General features: G+C 37.0%; 5 protein-coding genes across 7 annotated transcripts; 1 reads left to right on the forward strand and 4 right to left on the reverse strand.

Annotated features, from left to right (window-relative positions):
- Positions 1–649: 649 nt before the first annotated feature.
- On the forward strand, positions 650–2,476 carry LOC17898971 (scarecrow-like protein 18). 2 transcript variants are annotated; one of them, XM_023790169.1, is made up of 2 exons: positions 650–2,020; positions 2,207–2,476. In XM_023790169.1, exons 1-2 carry the CDS (start codon positions 760–762, stop codon positions 2,326–2,328), a joined length of 1,383 nt encoding a protein of 460 aa, XP_023645937.1. In that variant the 5' UTR covers positions 650–759; the 3' UTR covers positions 2,329–2,476. The 2 variants fall into 2 exon arrangements, with proteins under 2 accessions (XP_023645937.1, XP_006304499.1); XM_006304437.2 differs by having other exon boundaries at positions 650–2,476.
- A 4,187-nt stretch (positions 2,477–6,663) lies between these two features.
- Positions 6,664–9,271, reverse strand: LOC17897500 (F-box protein At-B). Its single transcript, XM_006306968.2, has 4 exons — positions 9,015–9,271; positions 8,737–8,942; positions 8,319–8,409; positions 6,664–8,226 (listed from the first exon to the last, which is right to left on the reverse strand). The coding sequence occupies exons 1-4, from the start codon at positions 9,162–9,164 to the stop codon at positions 6,853–6,855; spliced, it is 1,821 nt and encodes a 606-aa protein (XP_006307030.1). The 5' UTR covers positions 9,165–9,271; the 3' UTR covers positions 6,664–6,852.
- Positions 9,272–9,568: 297 nt separating this feature from the next.
- LOC17896819 (probable WRKY transcription factor 10) lies at positions 9,569–12,041 on the reverse strand. Its single transcript, XM_023790175.1, has 7 exons — positions 11,664–12,041; positions 11,003–11,144; positions 10,685–10,905; positions 10,503–10,603; positions 10,253–10,408; positions 9,889–10,097; positions 9,569–9,762 (listed from the first exon to the last, which is right to left on the reverse strand). The coding sequence occupies exons 1-7, from the start codon at positions 12,039–12,041 to the stop codon at positions 9,635–9,637; spliced, it is 1,335 nt and encodes a 444-aa protein (XP_023645943.1). The 3' UTR covers positions 9,569–9,634.
- Positions 12,042–13,837: 1,796 nt separating this feature from the next.
- On the reverse strand, positions 13,838–18,077 carry LOC17898001 (serine/threonine-protein kinase BRI1-like 1). Its single transcript, XM_006306556.2, has 2 exons — positions 17,818–18,077; positions 13,838–17,732 (listed from the first exon to the last, which is right to left on the reverse strand). The coding sequence occupies exon 2, from the start codon at positions 17,685–17,687 to the stop codon at positions 14,187–14,189; it is 3,501 nt and encodes a 1,166-aa protein (XP_006306618.1). The 5' UTR covers positions 17,688–17,732; positions 17,818–18,077; the 3' UTR covers positions 13,838–14,186.
- A 3,064-nt stretch (positions 18,078–21,141) lies between these two features.
- LOC17896844 (chloride channel protein CLC-f) lies at positions 21,142–25,270 on the reverse strand. 2 transcript variants are annotated; one of them, XM_006306753.2, is made up of 8 exons: positions 24,620–25,270; positions 24,097–24,499; positions 23,389–23,583; positions 22,718–23,172; positions 22,489–22,593; positions 21,761–22,186; positions 21,427–21,659; positions 21,142–21,336 (listed from the first exon to the last, which is right to left on the reverse strand). In XM_006306753.2, the coding sequence occupies exons 1-8, from the start codon at positions 25,070–25,072 to the stop codon at positions 21,264–21,266; spliced, it is 2,343 nt and encodes a 780-aa protein (XP_006306815.1). In that variant the 5' UTR covers positions 25,073–25,270; the 3' UTR covers positions 21,142–21,263. The 2 variants fall into 2 exon arrangements, with proteins under 2 accessions (XP_006306815.1, XP_023645780.1); XM_023790012.1 differs by having other exon boundaries at positions 24,097–24,512; positions 24,620–24,712.
- Positions 25,271–25,291: the final 21 nt, after the last annotated feature.

Below are 25,291 nucleotides of genomic sequence, written 5' to 3' on the forward strand. Positions count from 1 at the left end.
TCCTTGTCGACGAAGACGTGTGAACGCAGATATATATAATTTATACGACCGATATGTAGAACTGTCTTAACTTTTAATGTATAATAATCTTTTTTTAGTGCTTTTTTATTTAATTAATATCTAAATTGTTTATTGGTATATATATAGTAGTAACTATTTGTTTTATTTAGTGCACGTCCATGAACAAATGAAATAGATTCCTTTGCTGCAAAGAGTAGTCCTAAATATATATATTAACCGAATTTGAAACCAAAACAGGAGATGATAAAGTCCTTGCATGCCAAAAACACATGAAATAATAAAGTATTAAACTACATGATATATTTTAAGCCTTAATATTGTGTAATGATTCACCTTTTGTAAACTCATCTCTAATATTTTTATTGGAGAGATTATGAACCGAAACTACACAAAACTAAAAGCTAAGTATTTCATAGAGAAAAAGAAGTTATTAAGCTACGTGTGATAATAGTAAACTTTTTATAATAATTAAAACCCTAAAATGAGCTTTGATGAGGATTCTCATGGACCCTTGAATTGCTTGGTCGGTCCATCTTCATCTCTATCCATAAAATTTATGTTATATATTTATGTGTGTACAAGTGTGGATTTATATATAATATTTGAATAATACTACAAGCAATATACCTTCAGGTAAAGGGAATTAATATCTATTATTTATTACCATTGAAAAAGACTCATTTGATCGAGAGAGAAAACGAATCATTTGAACCAAAAGCATCTTTTTCTTCTTCTCTAATGCTTACTTCTTTCAAATCCTCTAGCTCCTCCTCCGAAGATGCCACCACCGAGACTCCTCCTCCTCCTTTTTGTCAGCTTGCCTCCTCCTCCTCATCCTCCGCCGCTACCTCCGCCTCCCATCACCTCCGTCGTCTACTTTTCACCGCTGCTGATTTCGTCTCCCAGTCTAACTTCACCGCCGCTCGGAACTTACTCTCAATCCTCTCCCTCAACTCTTCTCCTTACGGCGACTCCACCCAGCGACTCGCCCATCTCTTCACGAAAGCCTTGTCCTTACGGATCAACCGTCTACAACAGGAACAAGATCCAACGGTTGCCACGTGTACGACGAACGAAATGACTATGAGTACCAACTCCACGGTGTTCACGAGCAGTGTGTGCAAAGAACAGTTCTTGTTTCGGACCAAGAACAACAACTCTGACTTCGAGTCTTGTTACTATCTTTGGCTGAATCAACTAACGCCGTTTATTCGGTTCGGTCATTTAACGGCGAACCAGGCGATCCTCGACGCGACCGAGACAAACGATAATGGAGCTCTACATATACTTGATTTAGATATATCACAAGGACTTCAGTGGCCTCCATTGATGCAAGCCCTAGCAGAGAGGTCATCAAGCCCTAACAGTCCACCACCATCTCTCCGCATAACCGGATGCGGTCGAGATGTAACCGGATTAAACCGAACCGGAGATAGGTTAACCCGGTTTGCTAACTCTTTAGGTCTCCAGTTCCAGTTTCACAAGCTGGTGATCGTAGACGAAGATCTCCCTGGGCTCTTGCTACAGATCCGATTGTTAGCTCTCTCCGCCGTACAAGGAGAGACCATTGCCGTCAACTGTGTTCACTTCCTCTACAAGTTCTTTAACGACGATGCAGATTTGATCGGTCACTTCTTAACAGTGATCAAGAGCTTAAACCCTAGAATCGTGACAATGGCTGAGAGAGAAGCTAATCATGGAGATCACTCGTTCTTGATTAGATTCTCAGAGGCTTTGGATCATTACGTGGCGATATTTGATTCCTTGGAAGCGACTTTGCCGCCAAATAGCCGAGAGAGACTAACCCTAGAGCAACGGTGGTTCGGTAAGGAGATTATGGATGTCGTGGCGGCGGAAGCGACGGAGAGGAAGCAAAGACATCGGAGGTTTGAGATATGGGGAGAGATGATGAAGAGATTTGGTTTCGTTAACGTTCCTATTGGAAGCTTTGCTTTGTCTCAAGCTAAGCTTCTTCTTAGGCTCCATTATCCTTCAGAAGGTTATAATCTTCAGTTCCTTAACGATTCTTTGTTTCTTGGTTGGCAAAATCGTCTACTCTTCTCCGTTTCATCGTGGAAATGATACAAAGGAGGAACAAAAAAAATACCTAAAATTCAAATATAATATATATAGAGAAAAAAAGATGGATAATTTTTGATGTTAGGGCAAAATAATGATTTATCAGAGATGACGGAGGAGGACGATGGCTCCGGCGAAGATTGTCGACGACGGCGGAGGAGGATTCTTGCCTTCTTGGGATGTGTGTCTTTTTGTTTCTTGGGAAGCTCCAACAGAGAGACAACCTAATCTTTTGTGTTTAACCTACTAATATCTATATTTTTTTCTTTCTTTTCCAAACCCAAATCTTAGGTGTATCGTTTTGACATATATAATCCCATTTTGTCTCTTTTTATTATATCTATTTTTATTTGATTCAAGTAGTCGATCCACTAGTATATTAGATGCGTTTTAAGATTTGATATCTATATATATGTATCCACTGATGATTCAAATGTATTTTTAAATTTCGTGGAGGTTTTCTATATTATATAATACAATACGACATTATGATAAGTTTTAATGTTAGGTGAGTTTTATTAACTAATTGAACGAAATATTCCGATTTAAATTAGTCACGTCATAGTTACAAATATAAAGAGACCTTAACATTTGTGGAAATGGTCTTATTTGGACCCAAGCGGCTCCCTTAATAATATACTTTGCACGAGAGAGTTGTTAATCTGTCTCTTCGATCTTTTGAGAGATTCCACTTTCTAATGCTCTTTTTTATTTTTAATTTAGTATTAATTTATATGTAGTCCTGATGATAATATATATATGAGACCGTCCTCTTTGTCTCGCAAGCCTATACTTTAGTTTTTTGATTAAAATGGAACATTGTAGAGCTTTTACCAGCTATTTAAGTAAAAAAATTGGAAAGAACTAATTCATTACAATAGGAAAAACATCGGTCAATTTTATGTATACTTAAAACTGATTTGAAATAGGAAATTTATGGTTCTGTCACATGATATTAAAGTCCAATATATAAGCCCTAATGTATACGTATGATCTATTAAAATGAAAGTCAAATCCGGAGGAATGAGAGAAAAAAAAAATTGAAGCTAAGGTATAATAGAGAAATTAATAAAAATAAGTCAACGTTACTATATGAAAAAGTAAAGAAATTAATAAATTCAACAGTACTGATGTTAATTTAAAATTAATATTTCTTTTTGTCACGATGTTATTGATGAAATTTGGAAGGATACAATATGAGATACAAAAAAAAGGTCGGCGGAAAATAAAGATATCCCCGAAATCTTAAACCCAAACTTTGAAACTAACATATAGATGACAAAAAAAAAAAAACTAATATATGTATACTGTATACACCCAAACAAAAACAGAAGAATTATTCCGTATGCGTCTTCAAAAATCTCTAAACCAAATAGGGATCATCTGCATGTTTACTTTCGAACTGACTTTAATCTTTATATATTGGATATAGTATCAATTAGAAGATCCTCTGGTAACAACTCCCTAATCAAGTCACTCATGAATACGTATAACACAAACACTCTCCGTTCTAATTAAATAGACTACGCTGTATCTAGCTAACGGACGCTTTCAATGATTAGGCAAATTAAATAGGAGGAGTTTGTATTTAGATCTTCATTAGTCTATGGCTTTGGGAGAAGCTCAGAGATTGAAATCACTTGGACAAACTCTCTTGTTTCTCTCCAAACTTCTTTTGGTGGGTGGTTTGTGTGTGTGTAGATTTTAGAACTTTTATGTATATACAACCCATGATAACCCAATACTCAATCAAAATCACATATATATATATATATTATTTTATTTTGTCTTACAATTTATGAAATTACTAATTAACTTCCAATAGACTAAGGAGCTTCTTAAGAAGAAAAATTCATAAAAAAATTATGGGTAATAAATATTTTAAAAATATATATTTCAAAAGATATATAGTACGTAAAACAGTTTTGTTTTTAATCAGTATGAATACTTGTTCCCTTTTTAAAAAGAAAATATAAGTATTTTCCTTATAAGAATAAATCCAACTCTCCGACCAAATTAAAGTTAAAACTAATTAGTATCTACAATCAGTATCATAGTTCATACTTGGACAACGAACTATAAAGACCACCATTTGGATGCCAATTAAAATAAAAACATTTGTTTAATTGATAATTAGGGTTAGTGTCGACAGAGAAGATCTTTTAGAGAATAATCAAACAACCAAGTGTTTCCTTTTGTTTCCCGAAAATTCTTTTTTTCCTTTGTCGAGTTAAAAAAAATGATGAGTAGTTTTCGTTATTTCCAAGAAAGGTACTGATCGATTAGTTTATAATCAAAGTAATTACTAATATTTTTATATGGAGAGTTAGTAAAGTAATGGGGGTGAAAAAAGGGATTTGTCTTTGAGGAAGAAACAGGTAATGAAAACCCTAAAAGGTGCCGATTTGTCGGGTGAAACAAAAGCATCAAAGTTGTCAAAAATAAAACAAATGGGTGTGCTTATTTATACTTGTGTTAGTAGTTTTTATAAATTACAAAAGGGTGATCTTAATACTATATTATATGTACTTAGTTAGTTATGTTTTGTAGTACTAATTCTTAATTAACATGAAACAAAAACACACAAGTCGTGGTTCAAAGGTATCTCTCTCGTCTCTCGTGTCTCGTTGCCTCCCGTCTCTTCCCTTTTTTTCATACACTTTTGTTCACTCTTTGCCCTAACACATTTATTGATTTATACATACATACAATTAATAAAACACTGCACACATATCAACACACCTACACATATACACACGCGTCTAGTTATGTCTGAATTCAAAAAGCAATGATCAGATTTAGATCCGATCTTTCTGTTCAACCATATATGCGCACCACATCCAAGTACATACATACTACATTAACCTATGGTAGAATTGAGAACTTGTTTACATATGAGCTTATTTTTACGGGTATATATCTATATATATATATATATATATATATATTTACATAGGCTCTACTACTATATCTCTATTTTACTAATTATTATTGTTCCAATGTATCCTAATATACACTATAAATTAAACTTCTTCGTTGAACAAATTATATTAGTTGTTTTTTTGTTTGTTTGTCAACATACATATTAAGTATTTCATCATAAAGTCAACTATATACTGATATAGGAGAAGACATTTGTTATTATATTTTTTTGGTCAACTATATGCTGATACAAGAGAAGACATTAGAGATAATTTTAATACAGTTTGACTGTTTTAATGGAAACATTCAAATTACTTGTCAGCTATTTTATAATCAAATTTAAAAAACCACTTTATATATATTTTATTTGTATTACTAATATATCAAACATCAAATAATTACATATGACAAGACGGTGAAACATGTAACAAAGATGACGTACGTTGTCATGAGCTGAAAGACAATTTTGCGTGTAGGTAGAAACCTAAACTTCATCCAACAAATTAAGTTGGTATCTTTAAATAAAAAATATGAAATATGAAGAAAACCAAATGAAGTATCTAAATATGGCCTTGTGGGCCGACAAAAAAAAAAAAATATGGCCTTGTGGAAAAATACCTCGTGAGAAAAATTATATTAAAAAAAAAAAAAAAAAAAGAAGAGAAAATGGATTTAGGGTTTTAGGTGAAATATAAATATTTCATATGCTTACTGACAGAAGCAAGCCCTCATGCTCTTCGACACACCCACTCTCTCTATTTACTTCCATCCATCAATCTCAATCTATTTTTATTTTTCTTTTGACTTTTTTTTTTTTTTTTTTTAACTTTTGCTTGCTCTATATTCTTTCCAAAGTTTTTTGATCAATATATATATTGACTAAGGCCAAATAATTTTGCTTTTGCGCAAATATTCTGGTTAGTTCTCCATATTAATTAATTACGTTGAATATCTATGCTACAACCTTCTGACCATTACTTGATACAAAGAAGTTGAGATATGCGACCTTTAATATATTGGTAAGTATAAGATACTCGGTATAAGAATTAAGAGATATGACTAATGACTGGAATAAGACTAAATATTTTGAAGGACGATATGACCTAATAGGAAAAAATAATGTTTTAATAAGAGGAACTCCACAAGAATTGTATAAAAGGAGAAGAGACAACACTCTGGTTTTCGGGTGTTCGGTTCGTGAAACCGACACGTGAGGTTGATTTAGGTAACATTTGTCGTTAACATGTGAATCCAACATCTTAATTTTAATCAAATAAGAATAGCAAATAATGGTATCTTTGTTTTTCTTTCATAGTGATCTAAGTAATCAATTTTGACTGCTTAACCAATCACAAGTCAAATCTTGAGTAGTTGGCTTGGCTTGGCTCCAGATTTCAAGTGTTTGCTGCCTTGCTGCCATCTGCTCAGGCTTATATATTACTGTATAGCCACTTTAATCATCTTTCTTTCTTTTACTAGTTAAATGTTTTGGTTAAAACTATTTATGAATCACAATGGTTTTGTTACTTTCTGCCAAGTATTATTATTGCAAGCTGCTGTGTCAATGATGTTTTCAGTGATCAGTGATATCCTTCATAACCTTACAAAACAGAAAGAGAATATATATAATATTATAAACAAAATTAATAAGAAGTCTTATCTTCGAGATTACGAGTATATAATATTAAAGATGATACAATTCCTGCAACTAGTTTATAAATTACATCAAATGTTGAAAAGTTGAAATAAATTACACAAACTAATTTAATGAATTATGGATTCTGAACGACTTTATATAATACATTATGAACTAGTGAGAAGATGAGTTCTTCAGTGGCGCTGTGGCGTGTGGAATTCCCAACCATCGTAGCATCCAAGCTCACACCCATCGAAGCACAATGTGAGCCACGGCCTCTGCCCACAAATCGTAGCTGTGACCGTCTCTTTTCGACCAGCAATTCGTGTTTGTCCCAAACCGAGCCAATGCAGACCCGCAAAAGACGGCTTGCTCAGCCATCTCAGTGCTCCAGTCGTTAAGCTCACACAGTTATGGATATTGAGCTTCCTCAACTGTTTGCTTCCTCCCTCTACTTGTCTTTCCCTTGTAGCCAGCGACTCTATCGAAGAATCTGTTACGTAAAAGCAACTCCTGATACTTAGCTCTGTTAAAGCCTTGCAATAACGCGTGATTGTGTGGATGGCTCTGTCTGACATTCCTGGCATGTGACCAAGATCAAGTGTTGATAATGTTTTGCTGATTGTTCCTTCATTGATCAACAGATGGGATATTCCCCTATCACTGACTCTCTTACAGCCGCGGAGAGACAGTTGCGTGATAGGAACATCTGACTTACCAAGTGCAAGCATGCCACTATCGGTTACATCAGCTCCTGCGAGATTCAGAGAAGTTAACCTTCTAAGGACTGAAACAGAGTTGAGGCAAGAATCTGATATACTTTTGCAGCTGCCCAAGTCGAGCACCTCAAGATTGCCACACAACCCCAGTTTCTTCACAGCTTCGCTGGTTATGAGAGGACAAGTCGAGAGTCTGACCTCTTGAAGAAAACAAGAAGACCCTGTGACATCATGGAATGCCAAATCAGACAAGAGGAAGGCACCTCGTACTTCAAACTTTTTCAAGTTCCGACATGAGTGCAGGAGCGATGCAAAACCAGCGTCGCTAACTTTTTGGAACCCACCGAGTCTCACTGACTCTAAACCCTTGCAAGCCTCGGAGAGAAGAAATATACCCATATCGTTTATTCTCTTGAATGATATCTTGCGGTTGTAACAAGTTCGAACCAGAGAGAGGCTTGTGAGTTGCTGACAATAACCCAGAGCTTGAAGCCCAGTGTAAGTCAGGTCACTGTCGGGAAATGGCTCTTTTTCAGGACGGTCTTCAAGGTCCAGTTGGACAAGTTGAGGAAGAGAACCTGTGATAGCTATGATTAGCCTGTCAGATATCAAGTCCAGCACAAGAGACAGGCTTTGCAAAGTAAAAGAAGGTGAAAGAGAAAGCAAGGCACTATAATCAGCCTGAGATAAACAAGTTCCAGTGACTTTGAATCTGTTCATGAGAAGAATTGCTTCGGACTCAAGCAGTGGCTGTAACCTGAGAGCTTTGAGAGTTTCTGGCAAGGAGAATCTAACAGACTGGAAAGCTGTGGCATCTACTAGGATACCTCGGATATTAAGTTGCAGAGACTGCAAGCATCACAAGAATATAAAACCCAAATTCAATTTCACACTTTCTCGCTTCTTCTGACCAATGCCTCAGCAAGCTTTTAACAAATTACCTCCAGATAAGGACACCCGTTAAGCATCTGCGTCAAATTAGACTGGAAAACAGCGGGAGAATCCAGGTCTGACATTTCCAGGGTAAGAACCCTGTAATAAATAATTGAACCAAAAAAAACTCTTAAGTACTCACAAAGTCACAATCACAACTTCAACTCTAGAGCTCTAAACTCAATGCTTCTAATCAAGAAAGAGTGATTGACAAAAGTCATAGCTAACCCCAGATATGTAAAGGCTTGCCTTCAAGGGGAGTGACAGAGGACTCAATTTAATTCAATTCTATCAATGAAGTGATAAATTCAGAAAAAATGAGACTTTTCGTAAATCTTCTCCCTTTTCCAGAAACAAACATGGGCCAAAAGCACGAGAATTCATTGAGGTATCTATTAAAAAGTTCATGGGAAGAAGAAATAGTACCGGAGATTTGGGCAGAGGGTACCGATGGAAGTGAGGACGGTGGAGGATAGAAGAGAACACCTGAGCAAGTGAAGTTCCCGGAGATGTGGGCCGAGAACCCCACGAACAGAATTAGCGTCAAGACGGAGACAATTCAGAGTTAAGCTACTAAGTCCGATGCAACCACGCAGCACGTGATTCAGAGTCTCCTCGTCCGGAGAGAAAACCTAAACAGAATTCGATAAAATTACTCTCTTTCCAGAGAAAATCTCCAAAATCTCAGAGAATCTGAAACTCACAGAGAGATCGAGAGACGTAAGAGAAGGGAGAACGCCGGAGACAACGGCGGAGCGGAGGGTGGTGGAAACACAGGCGACGGAACAGAGATTCTCCAGATCTAAACGCTTCAGTATCTCCTCCGCTAACACAGATCTCGTCACTTCCTCCATGGTTTGATTGTGAATGGAGGAGTTCTCTCTCTTCCTCTTTTCAATTTCAATTTTCCAGAATCTCGCCAATTCTTCTCTTCAATCTTCTGAGCCGTTGACACGAATCAAAAAAGACGAAAGGTATTGTTTGGACGCAAGGATCACTCATATCCTTTTTACCCGACTTGTCCGGGTCAGTTACGATCGGTTTACATCAAACTAGACAACCTGGTATAAACCGGTTCAATTCGAGTTTCGGTTTGGATTCTAATCATGGTTTGATTAAAAGATTAGGTCCATTTTTCTACATTAAACGTATCTAAAACTGTTAGAAAGTATAATGAATCAGTAAAAAAAAGTAAAAAGTAATTTATTATTAAGCTGATGATGATGAATACTGAATACAAATTTTTTTTTTTGTTTGTTTTTGGTTTTCACTGGAGATAAGGAACAAGAAAAAGAAAGAAAGAACAAAGGAAAAAAACGAATTATTACATCAAGTTAACACCAAACTCAGCAAATAGGCGATGCCTGATCCCACCGTAAATCCCAGAACCATTCGGTACAACATTCATCATCGGTTCATCATTCCGGTACATGTAACCGGGATTCTGGAAAACTGAAAAATTCGGCAGCTTATTAAGTCCGGTCATGTAAACCTTAGACATATCAAGTGGTGGAGTAAAGGAAGATAAAGGCATCATCTCCATAGGTGTGATCACAGACGAAGGAGCAGGAAACCTACCTAACCGGTCGGTTCGATAGCTCTGATTTTGAGTCGTTGTTGTTGTACCGGACCGATTCCTTGGACCGGAATTGATTCTACAGCGTGCAGGTGGGGGAGGATGGTTGTGTATCCCATCGTAGGATGTCACAAGTATCTTAAAATTGTCTGCTCCTCTCTCCACATGTTTCTTCACGTTGCAGTCGTTGTTTGTGCATTTGAAGTAACTCCTGCGATTCATAACATATATACCCACACACACAAAAAAACGTATTAATTAAGAAGCATATATATATATATTAAAGCAGCTACGGACAGAACATCAAAACCAAAGTGACTAGTAGAGAGAAATAAAGAAGATGGGTGGGTGGGGGGAAATAACAACCTCGGATTAGGATTTCCTTTGACAACTTTCTGTCCGTATTTTCTCCAGCGAAAGCCATCTTCAGGATTATCTTCATCGCTTTCCATCTGAAGTATGACCCTTTGTGCCTTGTTTGTTCTCGTTGCTCCGATCATGTTTGATGATGCCTCAAACTTCCTGCAAGATATATATAGTTTAGCTTATAAAAGATATATATATGTTGTTTTAAGTATTATTGTTGATAATTATGATCGTTAGCTTTTGTTTGGACCTTCTCTTTGGAGATGAAGGTTCAGCATCATCAAAGTCAGCTTCGTCGTCGTGATCAGCCTCTTCCTCATCATTTTCATCTTCCTCATCATCTTCATCTTCATCTTCATTTCCATCTTCATCATTATCTTCATCTTCATCTTCAGCTTTATCTTCATCATTATCTTCAGCTTCAGCTTCAGCTTCATCTTCATCTTCGAATTCAAAGTCGAAGTCCAACTCATCATCGCTCTCGCTGTCCTTCACGCTCTCAGTGCCCTCATTGGAGATGAAGTTGACATTGGCATCTCCAACGAATTCATGTTCAAAGGAATTAGGGACTAAGGAATCCCCAATTGGCTCAACATGATCAGTTTCATAAGTTGGGAGATAAACGGACTCTTCCGTTGGAACATCATCAAAGACTGCCTCACATTCTGTAAGAAAAATTATGATAAAATTAAAAGATAGAGAAATTATAGAGAAATGGAAGCAAACTTGTGACACAAGCAACTCCGTTACCATCAAGAAGAGGCAGATCAGCATTCACTGGCTGATAAGGGTGATCGTTGTTGAATATCAACGTTGGTGCATTGCCTTCGCCGGAAGTTTCCACCATACCTTGAGGTCCGTAATTGGTGTCTGAAGACGGAGCTGGGATCATCTGGAAATAAGAAGGTTACAAAAGAATATTACAGTTTCGGCTTAAGAATGAGACCAAGATCTCGATGGTTTTAACAATAATTTTATGTATATTATGTATATATATATATATATATATATATATATATATATAAACGAAAATTAAAATGAATTATATGAAATGTAATTAAATATATATATAGCTGGTATCAAAATCCATCCGAGAAAAATACAGTCAATCATAACAAAACAAATCTGTCCGAGACAACCAGATTCATGAACCAAACATTCATTCGTAAGTTGGAGTAAACGCAAATGGGGTATGGAAATTTTCAAAACGTAAACAAAAGGAAATAATAGATTTCGTGTTTACCAATAGATGTATATAAAACCATTTTTTAGTCTATGCTACACGTAAAAGAATTGAAATAACATACGTCGAAATATTTGGTTCAATGACAGATTCGTTTAACTTATATATTTTTGATAAATAAATTCATTTATAACCATATGATTAAACACGAAAGACATTGCTACGTACCTGTGAAGAATCAGTGACCATATTGGGAGATTGCAATAGCGTTGATGGGATAAATCCCGGAGGGATTGCAGAGACAGGAGGAGGAACAGTCGTCGAGCTCCTTAAAGATGCAGCCGAAGGACTTATGTTTTCTGTGTCGAGTGGTGGAGGACTGAACCCTACTCTTGCAGCTAATCTCTGGCCGAGACCAGATCTTTGTTCAGAGGACTGAGCACTATGGTCTCTTGGTAAGTTGGTATGAGGGAACATCTCAGAGATTAGATCCAGACCATCGTCTTCGGCTTGATCAATCATCGCCAATATCGCTCTTGGGCTAGGGCTGAAAGGTGGTGCCCAACACGACGTCGATTCGTTGAAGTTTCCATCAAAATCACTCATTTTTGAAGAAATCCCTAAAAGATGTCAAGAAACCCAATATTGGTGAGAGTGAAAATTTTGTGAGATTCAGAATCAATAATAGTTTGTAAATTGATGAAATAATGATAGATATAAAAAGGAGAAATCCCTAAGATGTCAAGAAACACAATATTAGTGAAAACTTTGTGAGATTTAGAATTAGAAAATGATTTGTAAATTAATGAAATTAATCTTAGATGTAAAAAGGAGAAACCCTTTTTTTTTTTTTTTGGTTCTTGAGAGGGAGGAAGCTAGCTAGCCGGAAACGAAGAAGAAGAAGAAGAATACACAATGGGGTGTTGCATATGATGATGATGATGGTGTTCTTATATTCTAAATTTCGTTGCCTTTTTATTATGGTAACACTTTTAAATGGTCAAACTTTCGTCATCCAAGTGTCAATAATCCCTAATGTGTTTTTAATTTTCTTCTTTCTCCTCCTTTTTTTTTTTGTTTTTTTTTGTAGAGATGCATGATGAGATTATCATATGCTATATACATATATATATATATATATATATATGTATAATAGAATAGAATACTAGATTTAATTGTAAAACACTAATTTCTAATGTAGATGGCCAATTTAAATCCTATTAAAATAACCATTTTATTATTACTTATCGATTTTTAAGTTTCCTAAAAATTATCGATGTATTTGAATTACAACAAATTCAATGAATGTTATTTTATATAACGGAGTTAAAGTCGACTGAATATCACCGTGATCTTGTATTTTTTGAAAATTAACATAAACATATGTTTGCATCCATAACATCATTAATGTAATGTTGTTAATAATGGATGTAAACTAGATTAAATATTAATGTGATTTTATTTATAGTATACCGAACATTATTTATGTAATGTTGGTAATATAATAATGAATCTAAACTGGACTGAATATTACCGTGATTTTATATTTAGTAAATTAGAATGAACAAAAATCTAAATTATGAAGATTGATGTTTTTAGTCAAAAAATTAATTATCATTTACTTTTTTGTTGTGCAAAATAATTATCATTTACTTATATTATAAGAATAGTGATTTAAATCCATCCAAACTCTATTACTCTGGTCAATTTTTATGTAGAATATTAAAAGAAATACTAAAATTGTATAGGATAATAAGATCTTTACATGAATTTAGTATGGCATTATATTGTAAACCAAAACAAATAGATTCGGTTTCTAAACACTTGAATCTTTAGAGGGTAATACAACAAATATGGAAGTAACATAAAGAAAACCCCAAGCGTTGACTAAGGAATATGGTAATTGCATGCATATTAAAAGAAATATATTTTTCTATATATAGTCCTACCATGCATTTCCCATCCAGTAGATAAGTAAGGATTTAGGAATATATCAATTTAGGAATATATCAATTTAGGAATATATCGATTTAGGTATCCTTGAAACCAACTTATTTTTATGCATGAGGCTTCCTCAATAACGGGCTTATAATCTCGGCCTATAACAGCCCGTTTAGTATTATCATTTTTTAGTTTATAAAAAAGGTCACAAAGTCCAATCAGTTCTTGAAAGTGAATGTCAAGGTTTATAATTCAACCAATGCAATGCAACAAAGCTGGGATAATGGATTATAGAAAAGTAACGTTTGAAGGAGATGGCCAAGAGATGCAAAAGATGCTCAATCAATGGTGAAAGTTTTGAACTTTGGGATTTACAACTGGGTACGAGATATACAACTATGGAAGTCCAGATTTGATGACTTAAATCGACCACGATGCCTGCATGACTGACTATAACAAGATAAATGTAAAAGCTGAGACTCATTTTTTGGTATTATTTATCAACTAGTGTGACACGAAAAACGAAATAAGATATGAAGAAAATTCTTATAAATGAGCTAACTCTAACAAAATATTCTGAAAATAAAAACTTACAACAGTATACAACGAGGGAATTTATCTGACCGTGTTTGACAAGTTAACCAAAGACAAAACCCTCCAAGCCAAATCAACAGCTACAATAACTCTTCAGTGTCTACTTCATCTTCCCAATGATTCATACCGTCTTTCTCAAGCTTCCTCGGTTATATACACTGGACTGGACATCCAAAATTTGGAACAAGTAACAAATTAAGCATTCTCAGTTCTCTTTTAAGGCTCCTTATCTCGGGACTCTTCTACCAACGGAGTTTCCTTGAGCGAAAACTCATCGAGACTTTCGTCTTCTTCTGTGTCAGCCTTAAGCTCTTTGAACATTGCCATCACTTGAATCATTGTTGGCCGCTTAAACGGTCGATCATCCAAGCATTGAGACGCAATCTTCAAGTAATGAAATAGCTCAGCATCACCTGATTTTTCGGTTACAAGCTCCGGGTCAAGAATCTCAGTTCCACTTTTCTCTCTATATAGCTGTTTTGCCCACCCGACCAGGTTATTGTCTTCTCCAAACTCCCCTGGATCAATGGGTTTCTTACCAGAGAGAAGCTCAAGAAGTATAACTCCGTAGCTGTAAACATCCCCTTTAGCTGTACACCGGAAACTCTGGTAATATTCTGGTGGAACGTATCCTGGTGTACCCGCGAGCGTGCTCACGCTCAGATGCGTGTCTAGAGCGCTGACCAGCCTCGCCATTCCAAAATCCGAGACACGTGCTTCAAAATCTTCATCTAGAAGAACATTGCTCGATTTCATGTCTCTGTGGATTATGTGAGGAATGCAGCTATGGTGCAGAAACGCTAGCCCTCTTGCAGCTCCAATCGCAATCTTCTTCCTTGCTGTCCAGTTTAGAAATATTCCACCTTTCTTCGATGATTTCTCGTGAAGAACGGTTTCTAAGCTTCCCCATTTCATGTATTCATAAACAAGAAGCCTCTCTTCACCAACTTTGCAATATCCCAAAAGCGGAACAAGGTTTCTGTGCTTGATTTTTCCAATTGTTTCCATCTCAGCCATGAACTCTCTATCGCCTTGTCCTGTGATCCGAATCAACTTCTTGATTGCTACAACAGATCCGTCTCTGAGTTGAGCCTTGTAGACTTCTCCAAACCCACCAGATCCGACCATAGTCTCTGCGCTAAACCCGTTTGTAGCTTCAAGAAGATGCGCGAACGTGAGTTTTCTCAAGGGTTTTTCGAACGTAGCAACATTGATGCTAAGCGGTTCAGGAACGCTAGAGAGCTTCCAGCTGCAACTTCCCGAAGTTGGAAGGCTCTCAATGTATTTCTCCCTCTTCAGTTCCTTCTTCTGAACTTTCCTCACCCTGTAAAGCGCCATAAATAGCATCACAAGGCACATGAAAGAAAATGCGATTCCAGCAATCACAGCGGTTGCAAGAGTTTGCTTCTTGGCATGGACACTGGAGGTAATGGGCCGCCTAGGAGCTGAACCGCACGGGCGCAAAGGGACACCACATAGGCCAGAGTTGTTTGCGTATCTTGAGACAGGGAATGTTGTAAGCTGACCTCCAAATGGGATTGGACCAGTGAGGTTGTTGTTAGAGACATCGAGATCACTGAGGAAAGAAAGCGATCCCAGCGATCCGGGTAAGTAGCCTTGAAGATCGTTGTGAGATAGATCGAGAACACCAATGGCTTTCAGTCCTCCAAGACTGTCAGGGATGTTTCCAGTTATCCGATTATGTCCCAGATTCAAGACCTGGAGATAGCCCATGTTACCATAACCAGGAGGTATTAAACCCGAAACCGCATTGTACGAGATGTCGAAGTAGATCATGCTTCCATTTGCAGAGAATGTGTACATTGTCATGCCTGAGTATATCCGTGTCGCAGGACACGAATGAACCATTGGAAACCGCTCTAATCGTTCTGCGCGAATGCCTTCAAATTCTACTAGTCCCCCTGCACCTCTGCAGTCTGTTCCGCCTTCGTTCCTCACAAACGCAAACTGTTTACCTGAAACACTCCCGGGCATTACTAACCCCGCTTGGCTAGCTAGCTCACCAGGGAGGTCCCCGGTTAGATTGTTGCTGTTCAGATCGAGCCAAATCAAGCTCTTGCAGTTCCCGAGCTGGCGTGGAACGTTTCCGGACAAAGAATTGTTCCCCAGCTGCAGGATTGCTAACTTGGAAAGATTACCGATTCCAGTAGGGATTTTCCCGGTCAGACGGTTACTTGAAAGAGAGATCCAGATCATGTTGGTGCATCTTGAGATCGACTGAGGGATAGAACCGGTTAAGAGATTGTTGTTGAGGATGATAGTTTCCAATTTCCCTCCTTTAACACAAACACCTTCTGGGATACTTCCAGTGAGATTGTTCGCCCACATAACCAGATCCGACAGATTCGGCAACATCCATACATCTTTTGGAATCGGACCAGTAAGCTCATTGAAGCTGAGATCAATTGTCTTCAAGCTCTTACATTTACCAAGCTCCACAGGAACTGTTCCTGAGAGGTAATTGTTGGCTATGAGAAGCTTTTCAAGAACCGGCGAGCTTTGCTGAGAGCATAAACCAGACGGTACATTTCCGGTGAAACCATTTGAGCTTAAATCAAGAACACGAAGGTTTGTACAGTTGGTGAGTGAAATCGGAACAGAGCCTGAGATGTTGTTGAAAGCAACGTATAGATAAGTGATTCTGGTGATTTTACTCACGACGGTGCTTAAGAAATCGCCGGAGAGGTAGTTGTTTCCGATATTAAGGTTCTGTAACCAGACGCAGGCGGTGAACTGTGAAGGGAGCTCGCCGGAGAGAGCGTTTCCAGAGAGATCAAGAGTCTCTAATGTTTTGCAGAGTAGAGAAAGCTCCGGTGGGATTTCGCCGGAGAAACGGTTGTGAGCTAGAGATAGCTGTTTTAGATTCTGGAAACTTCCCCAATATTCTCCGCCGGGGATTTTTCCGGCGAGATTGTTCCGAGAGATGTTCAACGTCTCGAGGAATCTGCAGTTCGGTAGAGAAATCGGGAATTTAACGCCGGAGATATTGTTCTGTGATAGACTGAAGAAGCTGAGATTCCCACACATCCCGAAACTTAAATCGGAGAAATCGCCGGAGAAATTGTTATGAGTGAGATCAAGATACTTCAACGACGCCGGGAACTCTGAGATAAAACTCTCCGGGATCTTCTCCGATAAGATATTGTAAGAGAAATCAACAGTCGTCAAGCTCTTCAACGACGACGGAGCAAAACCTAATTTCCCGACGAGCTTGTTGTTTGAGAAATTCACAGAAACCAGATTCGAACATTTTGAGAAAACGTAATCCACCAATGAGTAGTCTGAGATCAAGTTCGAAGACAAATCCAGAACTTGAAGATAACAATAAGAACCAGACGACGAATCTCCTCCAGAGGAAGAGGAGAAATAGTTTCCTTGTAGGTAAAGATTCTGGAGATTAGGCAACGCCGTGAGGTTAGCTAGGTTTAGTGTTCCGGTGACTCCACCGTTTCGGAGATCTAGTCCGACGATTCGACCGTCGTCAGAGCAGGAAACGCCTCGCCAAGAACATGAACCACGACCCGACTCGTATATCCAGTTACCAAGAACGTTATTGGGATCAGATTTCACAGAGAATTGCTTGAAAGCCATTAGAAGAGCAGTTTCGTCGAAGTCGGAGTTGATTAGTCTTTTTCCATGAATGCCCAACGCCGTAAAGAAACAGAGGATCAACACAAACAGCCATTTTTGCTTCATTGGCACACCAAGTGTTCGATTAAATCTCCACTGTGCTCAGCTCCTCTGCAAAAAAAAAAGAATAAGCTTTGAGAATAGTAACAAAAAGAAACAATCTTTTTCAATGAAAAAGTCTAGCTAAATATGGAACCTTGTTCAAGAAGAAGATGACCAAGTTTGACTGAAGAAGACAGAGACAGAGTTCCGCTGATGAAGAAGACAGCATAGATCGTACTTTTAGATACGGTTTCTGCTCAAGTACGATGTTGCAGAACTGGTCGGAATTATATATAAAAAAAAAAAAGAACAAACTTCAGATTTTTTCTTGTCTTTCCAAAACCAGATGGTTTAAGATTCCGTAGCAGTACACAGAGAGAAGTGCACGAACATCACCCAGAAAAAAAAAGATATTATGATTTATGAGGGAAGACAAAAAAAAAAAAAACAAAGGTGGTTTTTTCCCCGGAAGAAAAGAAAAAAGATCTTCCTTTAATCTTTGCGTAATTGAGGCGTTAATTATGGTTTCTTAATAGTCTCTCTGTTTGGAAAGAAAAAAATATCAAAGGTCCAATTTGTAAAGCGAATTGCTATTTCTTTTATTTATTTTTATAATTTTCTCTTTGGTGGGGTAATTTGCAAAAGCAATAGAGAACCAAAAAAATAATTAAAAAAGGCAAGAAAAAAGGAAAAGTAGATAAATGAAGACATATATATTAAATAGAAATCCTACAGAAAAGAAGAGAAAACATAATCATGATACTAAAGATTAATTTCCTCTTTATAATATATTTCTAATTATCAATCTTGTATTAATTCTAATTTACAAAATATATATATATATATATATATATATATATATATATATATATATATGTTCACTCACTCAAAAGTGAGACCCTCTCAGTGTACACATATTCTACTAAGAATGAGTTGTCATCAAATCAAACTAAATTAGTTTATACCAGACAAAAATGTGAGATACTTAGGGATAAATCACTCTTATTAGTTATCTGTAAATATGGTACAACCAACAGTTCTCTTTTGCCCGTTGGTGATAAATCTCAAATTGGACTTTCCAAACACTTGGATTCGATTCATTAACGTTCGAAATAAACAATTATCTCTGCCTTTATCTAACTTTTTTTGGGGGGTTTAAGATGAATTAAACGGCACGTATAGGTATAGCCTTATGTAGGTCTCTCTCGTTCCCATGTAAAAATAGTAACCCCTCCTCCTAAGTCCTAACCTAATACTATAAAAATATGATTTAAGTTTTGACGATAATAACGATAAAGCTCTACCTTTTCTCCTTAGTTCTCTCGTATGTGTATGTTTCTACGCATTTGTGCAACTTTCTAACCCTACACGGCACAAAGCACTAGCTTATTTAAAGAATGCTTCAAATGTTTTTCTAAATTGTCCTTTGGTCCTAGTTTCTTTTATGTTTATTAGTTTTGTGTCCCTGATTTTTGCATTTGTTTATGTAGTTGCCGGTTCACTTTTTGCCACTTTAGCCTTTTATCCAATGTCTTTACCTAACCCCATGTATCTACATTAGATATTTGAGTACTCAACTAGATAGAACAAGTTTAATAAGTGTTTGCCAGACCTAATTCAAGGTCTATGTTATAAATGAAAATAAAACACTTGCCCAAATTTTTATTCTAAATGCCAAAAAAGTCTATAATTTGATGAATACAAATTTTAAAATACATACATAAGAAAATACAATACTCCATGATATTTATAGGTAAAATAAACTATAGAGTATAGATTACAGAATAAAACAAACAACCAAACTTCTTGAAATGTTAAAGAACATAGTTTATACACATAGAAAACAGAGAGAGAAAGAAAATACTAGAGTGTGATATGAAAATGATATAGCTTGTGTGATATCCCAATGTAAATGACAAGATTGAGTGAGGAAAAAGACAAAAGGGGACCTAGGAAATGAAATTAATAATAAAAGGGTAGATAATAAGAGAAATAAAATAAGAAGGGGTTCTTTTATTAAAAGCCGGAAACATGTTTCGTCGCGCGTGGGCCGTAGAGTTGGGCCGTGTACCAATATATTTGTCAGTATTCTTCTCTCTCTCTCTCTCTCTCATCCGCACGAGCGCATATTTTATTTTGTGACCTCTTTTTTCTTTCTACTCTAAAAGATTCTTTTCTCCCAACGTGCCCACTCATTTTCTATATTTATGTACCTATTAGTGTGTGATTATTCAATTATTCAATGACTACGATATTTAAGTGTATAGTGTTTTTTGAAAGAAGAAAAAATTGCACTCTCCTGATTATTTTTATATCAAGTAAAAAATGTGAGACTTATTAAGAAAAATATTAAGTTTTTATTAATTTATAATTATTTGTTGGTAGAAGAGAAAATATAAATCATTCGATAACATGATAATATGTGAAAAAGTAAAATACCATTTTAGGTTTTTTGATTTTTCTTTTCAAAACATCAATTTATAAGAAACAGATGAAAATACTGTGTAATTAGTTATGTGTGTGTGTGTAATGAAAGGTGGATGATGACTCCATGAAAACGACTATTTTTCTAATGATGACGCTTATCCTAATCAATCCAATATTATTATTATTCGTCTTATTTGTCTAAATTACAATCACCTTTTTTGTATGTGTATATATTTATGTATTTTTCTTTTTAATTAGTATATGATGACTTGTGAAAGAAGAAATATAAAAAAAAGGCGGAAAAAGACATTTGAATGGTCTCCAACATATCATTATTAACATCAGGTAAAGGAAATTGACAAATACAGTATGTAGTTCATCTATTTAGTTACATGATCTCTTCAAAATACAAAGTTTACATATTAATCGGGAGATCAAACATTTGAATATTAAAATTGTTTTTTTTTTCTTCTAGCTAGTTTTGTTATAGCTGTTTTTAATTAGATCACATATGGAAAAATGATTATGTTTATACATTTTGTTTGACATTAAGGACCGACCTAATCATGAAGAAAAAGCTTAGCAATTTTTTAAAAAAATTTCGTCGCACCCACTTAAACCAATACATGACCAACAAAATCCAATCACATTCCAATCAATTTAGTCACAACTGTTTACAAATTTTTCTCCTTTTATCTTTTTTTTTTTTGTTTTCTTAACAATGTAACTGCCAAAAAAAGAAAAGCTCTTTTCAGTGCAAAATCATAGGGTCCATTATCAGTCATTACGCTATCTTTGTGGATCTTGTTCTTCTGTTTATGATTTACTCATCAAGATTAGCAACATTTTAAATCCCAACTTATAATCTAACAGTTGTACATCACATTCATGCAAATGATAAGTAAATTTAAATTAATGTAACGTGAATAATTGCGATAGTAGTAACCAGAATTTTAGAGATTTACTGATTTGATATCTTCTGATGGATTAATCCATATGATATGAGTAGTGTGTTTTACTTTGGTGTGAGACGAATGATTTTCAAAACTAAGAAAGAGGTGTGTTACTATTAATATTATTTTTACGATCATGTTTTCCTCGTTATAATAATAATCAATTGGACCTCAAAAATTAAGAAAAGAAAAAGCTATACCAAAATGGGCACAAACCCAATCAATGCCCATTTGCACCAACCTCTTTGTCTTTTCTCCGGTCGTTGATCGATCTCCTCCGACTCATTTCATCTCTGCGTGAAAAAACAACCAACCAAAGGTTAACAACTTTGGCTTTGGTTAACTTTGAGTAAAAACAGATTTTTTTTTCTTTTTTCTGTTACCTGAGAAAAGTCCAAATAGAGTCATAGTGAAGAAGGCCAAGCAGTTTCCTTCTTTTCCCTTTGTGAATTACTTCACCTCGTTTTACGACAGGTAATTGCTTCACTCCTCTTGCCTCCATCAACTCTTTGGCTACTCCAACCGTCGCGTCTGGATAACAAGTTAGCAGACCGCGTTCTTGGCCTCGGTAGATTATATTCTTAGTACACACTGAAGAAACCTGGCATGTATTCTCCTGCCAAGAGACATAGACTTATTTTCAAGTCCACTGTAATTTAAAGAGCAGAGTTATGAGTAGTACGAGACTGAGGGGGTTTGTTTTGTTTCACTTCTTACATCTAAGATTGTTGAGACGTTGTTGGACAAGTATCTTCTGATGTCGCCGTGTGTTAGGATCCCGGCTAGAAAATCATCTTCATCGACCACCATAAGGCAGTTTTGGTGGCTGTCTTTAAGGATATTTCTTGCTTCCCTTAAAGTCATTCCTGGAGAAACCTTCACGTAGTTCTTTGACATAACCCGCAAAACCTTTAAATCCTCCAGAATAGTTTCCTCATCCAAAAAGGATTTATGGTCAGGGCTCTCTATGACGGTGAGCTCAAGGGAGTCAACATTATCCGTGTGTCTCCATACACCTTCCGTTTTACGCTCTAAAGGTGAAACAGAAGAGTATCCTCTTCCAGTGTTGCGACCTTCAGATGACTCACTCTCTTTGCCTTGGTTTGCGACAGAGGGAACCCATATAGCTAAACCAACTGCTCCCTGTTAGTAGAAATCGACAGAGAGATCAGATCAAGAACAACTTGATCAAAATATGAACCAGAATGCAGCATGTTAAGTGAAAAAAGAATATTCTTGTCTACATACAAACAAGCTCTGGACCTCTAGTTAATAACATCCTGTTACAGCGACATCTTAAGTGGTACATTTCATAGTTTTGCCACGGTTTTACTGCTTGATTAGTTAAACGAGAAAAATCAGAACTATCTTTATGAATCCCGCCCTTCTTAAGCAAATTTACACGACATGCACCATTGAAACTAAGCGGGAAAGATAATATTTACCATGAGGGGAAGCAAAATTCTATAATCTTTTGTTAGCTCGAACAGCAGTAACACTGATGTTAACGGAACAGAACACATGGAAGCTAGTGTAGCTGCCATTCCAACCTGCATCACATAAAACGACAGCATCTTAACAACTGAGATTTCATGACATCCAAATTGAAGAGTAACAAAATTTATTTTAAAAAACTGCACTGAAGCAAGGCCTGCGACAAAGGAAATACAATACCAGAGCGTAAGCTTGTGGTTGAGCAACAGCAGCATTACCAGGAATAGCTCTGTTAATAATCTCAGCAGCCGAACCCCCAAACACAGCACCAACAGCAGCACCAATCATCAAACTTGGTGCATATAGACCACCTACAAGCCCAGAGCCTTTGCAAAGAGCTGTAGCCACAACTTTGGCTGCGGCTAACTGAGCTAATAACCAAATTCCAGGAGCTGAAGCACTCTTTCCAGTATGCAGGATTTCCTCAACATTTGTAAACCCCCAATACAAAATTCCAGGGTACTTGAGAGCAATAATTCCAGCTCCTAAACCACCTAGTGCAGGGCACACAATAGCAGGAAGACCAAATTTTTCTTTGATGAAGTCGAATGACTTGGTAAACCAGGTGACGAGACGAGAAAAAACAACGCTGACAGCACCGCAAAGCATGCCTAATATCAGGTACAGAGGGAGCTCTGGAGACAATTGAAAACAGATATGTAAATCTATACACAAATACTCGATGAAGCAAATAAATATTGACCTTCATTATTTTATAATTACCACGATTCTTTATGATATATCACATTATACCATAATCATCAGGACACTAAATCAGAATCTTACACAAAAATAATACCATAATACTAACTGGAAGGTTTGCAATACGGATTAACAATGAAAAAACATACCTGCAGCGGACTTCAGGTCGTATGAGGGAACTGTGAAAGCTGATTGAGTTCCAAGCAGTGCATTTGACACAGTCGAAGATATAACAGAGGCCAATATTATCATTGCAGTGGTAAATGGAGGCGAGTTCTCGGCACGTAGAGGTCTTAAAACGGTCTCAATAGCAAAGAAACAACCTGCCACTGCTGCATTGAAACCTGTAACACGAATAAAGATAGAATTAAATCAGATTTTTTACGACAAACAAGCGAATTGAGTCCCTACCTGGGGAAAACAAGGAAACAAAGAGCCTCTCTTAGTGCTCTTATCTTTAGCTAGAAAAACCAGTGCCCATGAATCATACTTTAAATAGCCATAAATATACTAGTATTCAGTAATTACTCCCAGCAAGATGTTTTTTCTAGTAGTAGAACCTAAGATCAATTGGCACATTTGTAGGCTATATAATACATACCTATTATGGGACCAGATAAGTGAGCGAAAAAATGAGGGGCCATAAAGATTGCAATAAGCCAAAATGATACAAGGAACCTAGAATAGACATTTATTAACGAAATTCACCAGGTTAAAGCTAATGTTAACTAGTGCTAATATACTTGAGTGCAGGAAGAAACTATGTTGCTGTTCCATGCCTCGGCAATCCATATTACATCAATATCAATTCAGAAGGTGCATAAGCTGTTTTAAAAAAGGTAGGGCGTAGATTATACCAGATGCAATCCCAGAAGCCGCACCAGCTGCAGTGAGAGCTATTCTCCTTTCTCTGTTGTTTTCCATCATGAGAGCAAAACCATTGGCACAAGACTTTCCAATGTCGACGCTAGGTCCCTCAGGACCCAGTGAACATCCTGTACCAAGGGTCACAGCAGCTTGGATGGCCTTTATCACGGGATAAATACCAGCAAGAAAATCTAGTCCTTGTCGCTGAGAAGAAGTGGATTGCCTGATTTGGTCTAAGATCTCGAGCAAACCGTGCATCATCCCAACTATAACACCCCCAGTGACCGGAATTAGAAGAATCCGGTGCCAAGTGTCAGCTAGTCTCTGTAGACGGAGCCATGCAGCACCTTCGTTGGGAGTACCAGCCCATGCCCACTCATGAATAACATGAACCTAGACAATAGCACTACTCTAATGAATCAGCAGTCAAAATAGTATAACGTAAATTAAAGCTAGCAGGATCAAGGTGTTCAATCGAATCAACATAGATCGAGATCTGATCTATGACCGTACCCCTTTGTTGAAGCCAGCGACACAAATTCCAGCGGCAACACCGATAAGACAGCCGATGAGAAGCAAAGCCCACTCAGGTGGAGCACTATCTCCGAGCACTTCTTCATCAAATCCGTACTCGTCAATTCGATCATCCACGTTATGTAAATTACTGATACCACCGCCATCTTCTTCTGCAGCCGAAAACGCGGAGGAAGAAGAAGACGGGTTGTGGCGCTCTCTATCGACTCTGTTATTCTCCATCCGTTTGAAGCTTAAACGACGCCCGGAGAGTGAAAATCTCCGATCCAGATGCTTAAACAGATCCCTAACTCCTCCCGCTCCACTTCTGACAGCCGGAGACTGAGATTCAACATCGATATCACCATCCTCTCTACCAATGCTGTCTTCATCGCCGGTGGATCGCAACAGATGCCTGTCTTCGTTATACTCTCCGGCTCCTCCCGATGACATATCTGATTTCAATGGGCCGTTAGCAACACATCATCTCCTCGCTATGACAATTCACGATGGTACGTTCTCCGGGAAGAAATATAAATCTACGGCTCAGAGATTCGTCGCCGGTGTTGTTCAGATTTGATCGGATTCAGATTTCCGAGACTTTTTACCGTCTCGATAACGAAACACGCGGCAGGAGTCGTAAAGAGAACCTTCACTGTCAACTAGAAGATT

The sequence above is a fragment of the Capsella rubella genome, unplaced genomic scaffold (assembly GCF_000375325.1).
Source record: "Capsella rubella cultivar Monte Gargano unplaced genomic scaffold, Caprub1_0 scaffold_1, whole genome shotgun sequence".
NCBI lineage: Eukaryota > Viridiplantae > Streptophyta > Magnoliopsida > Brassicales > Brassicaceae > Capsella > Capsella rubella.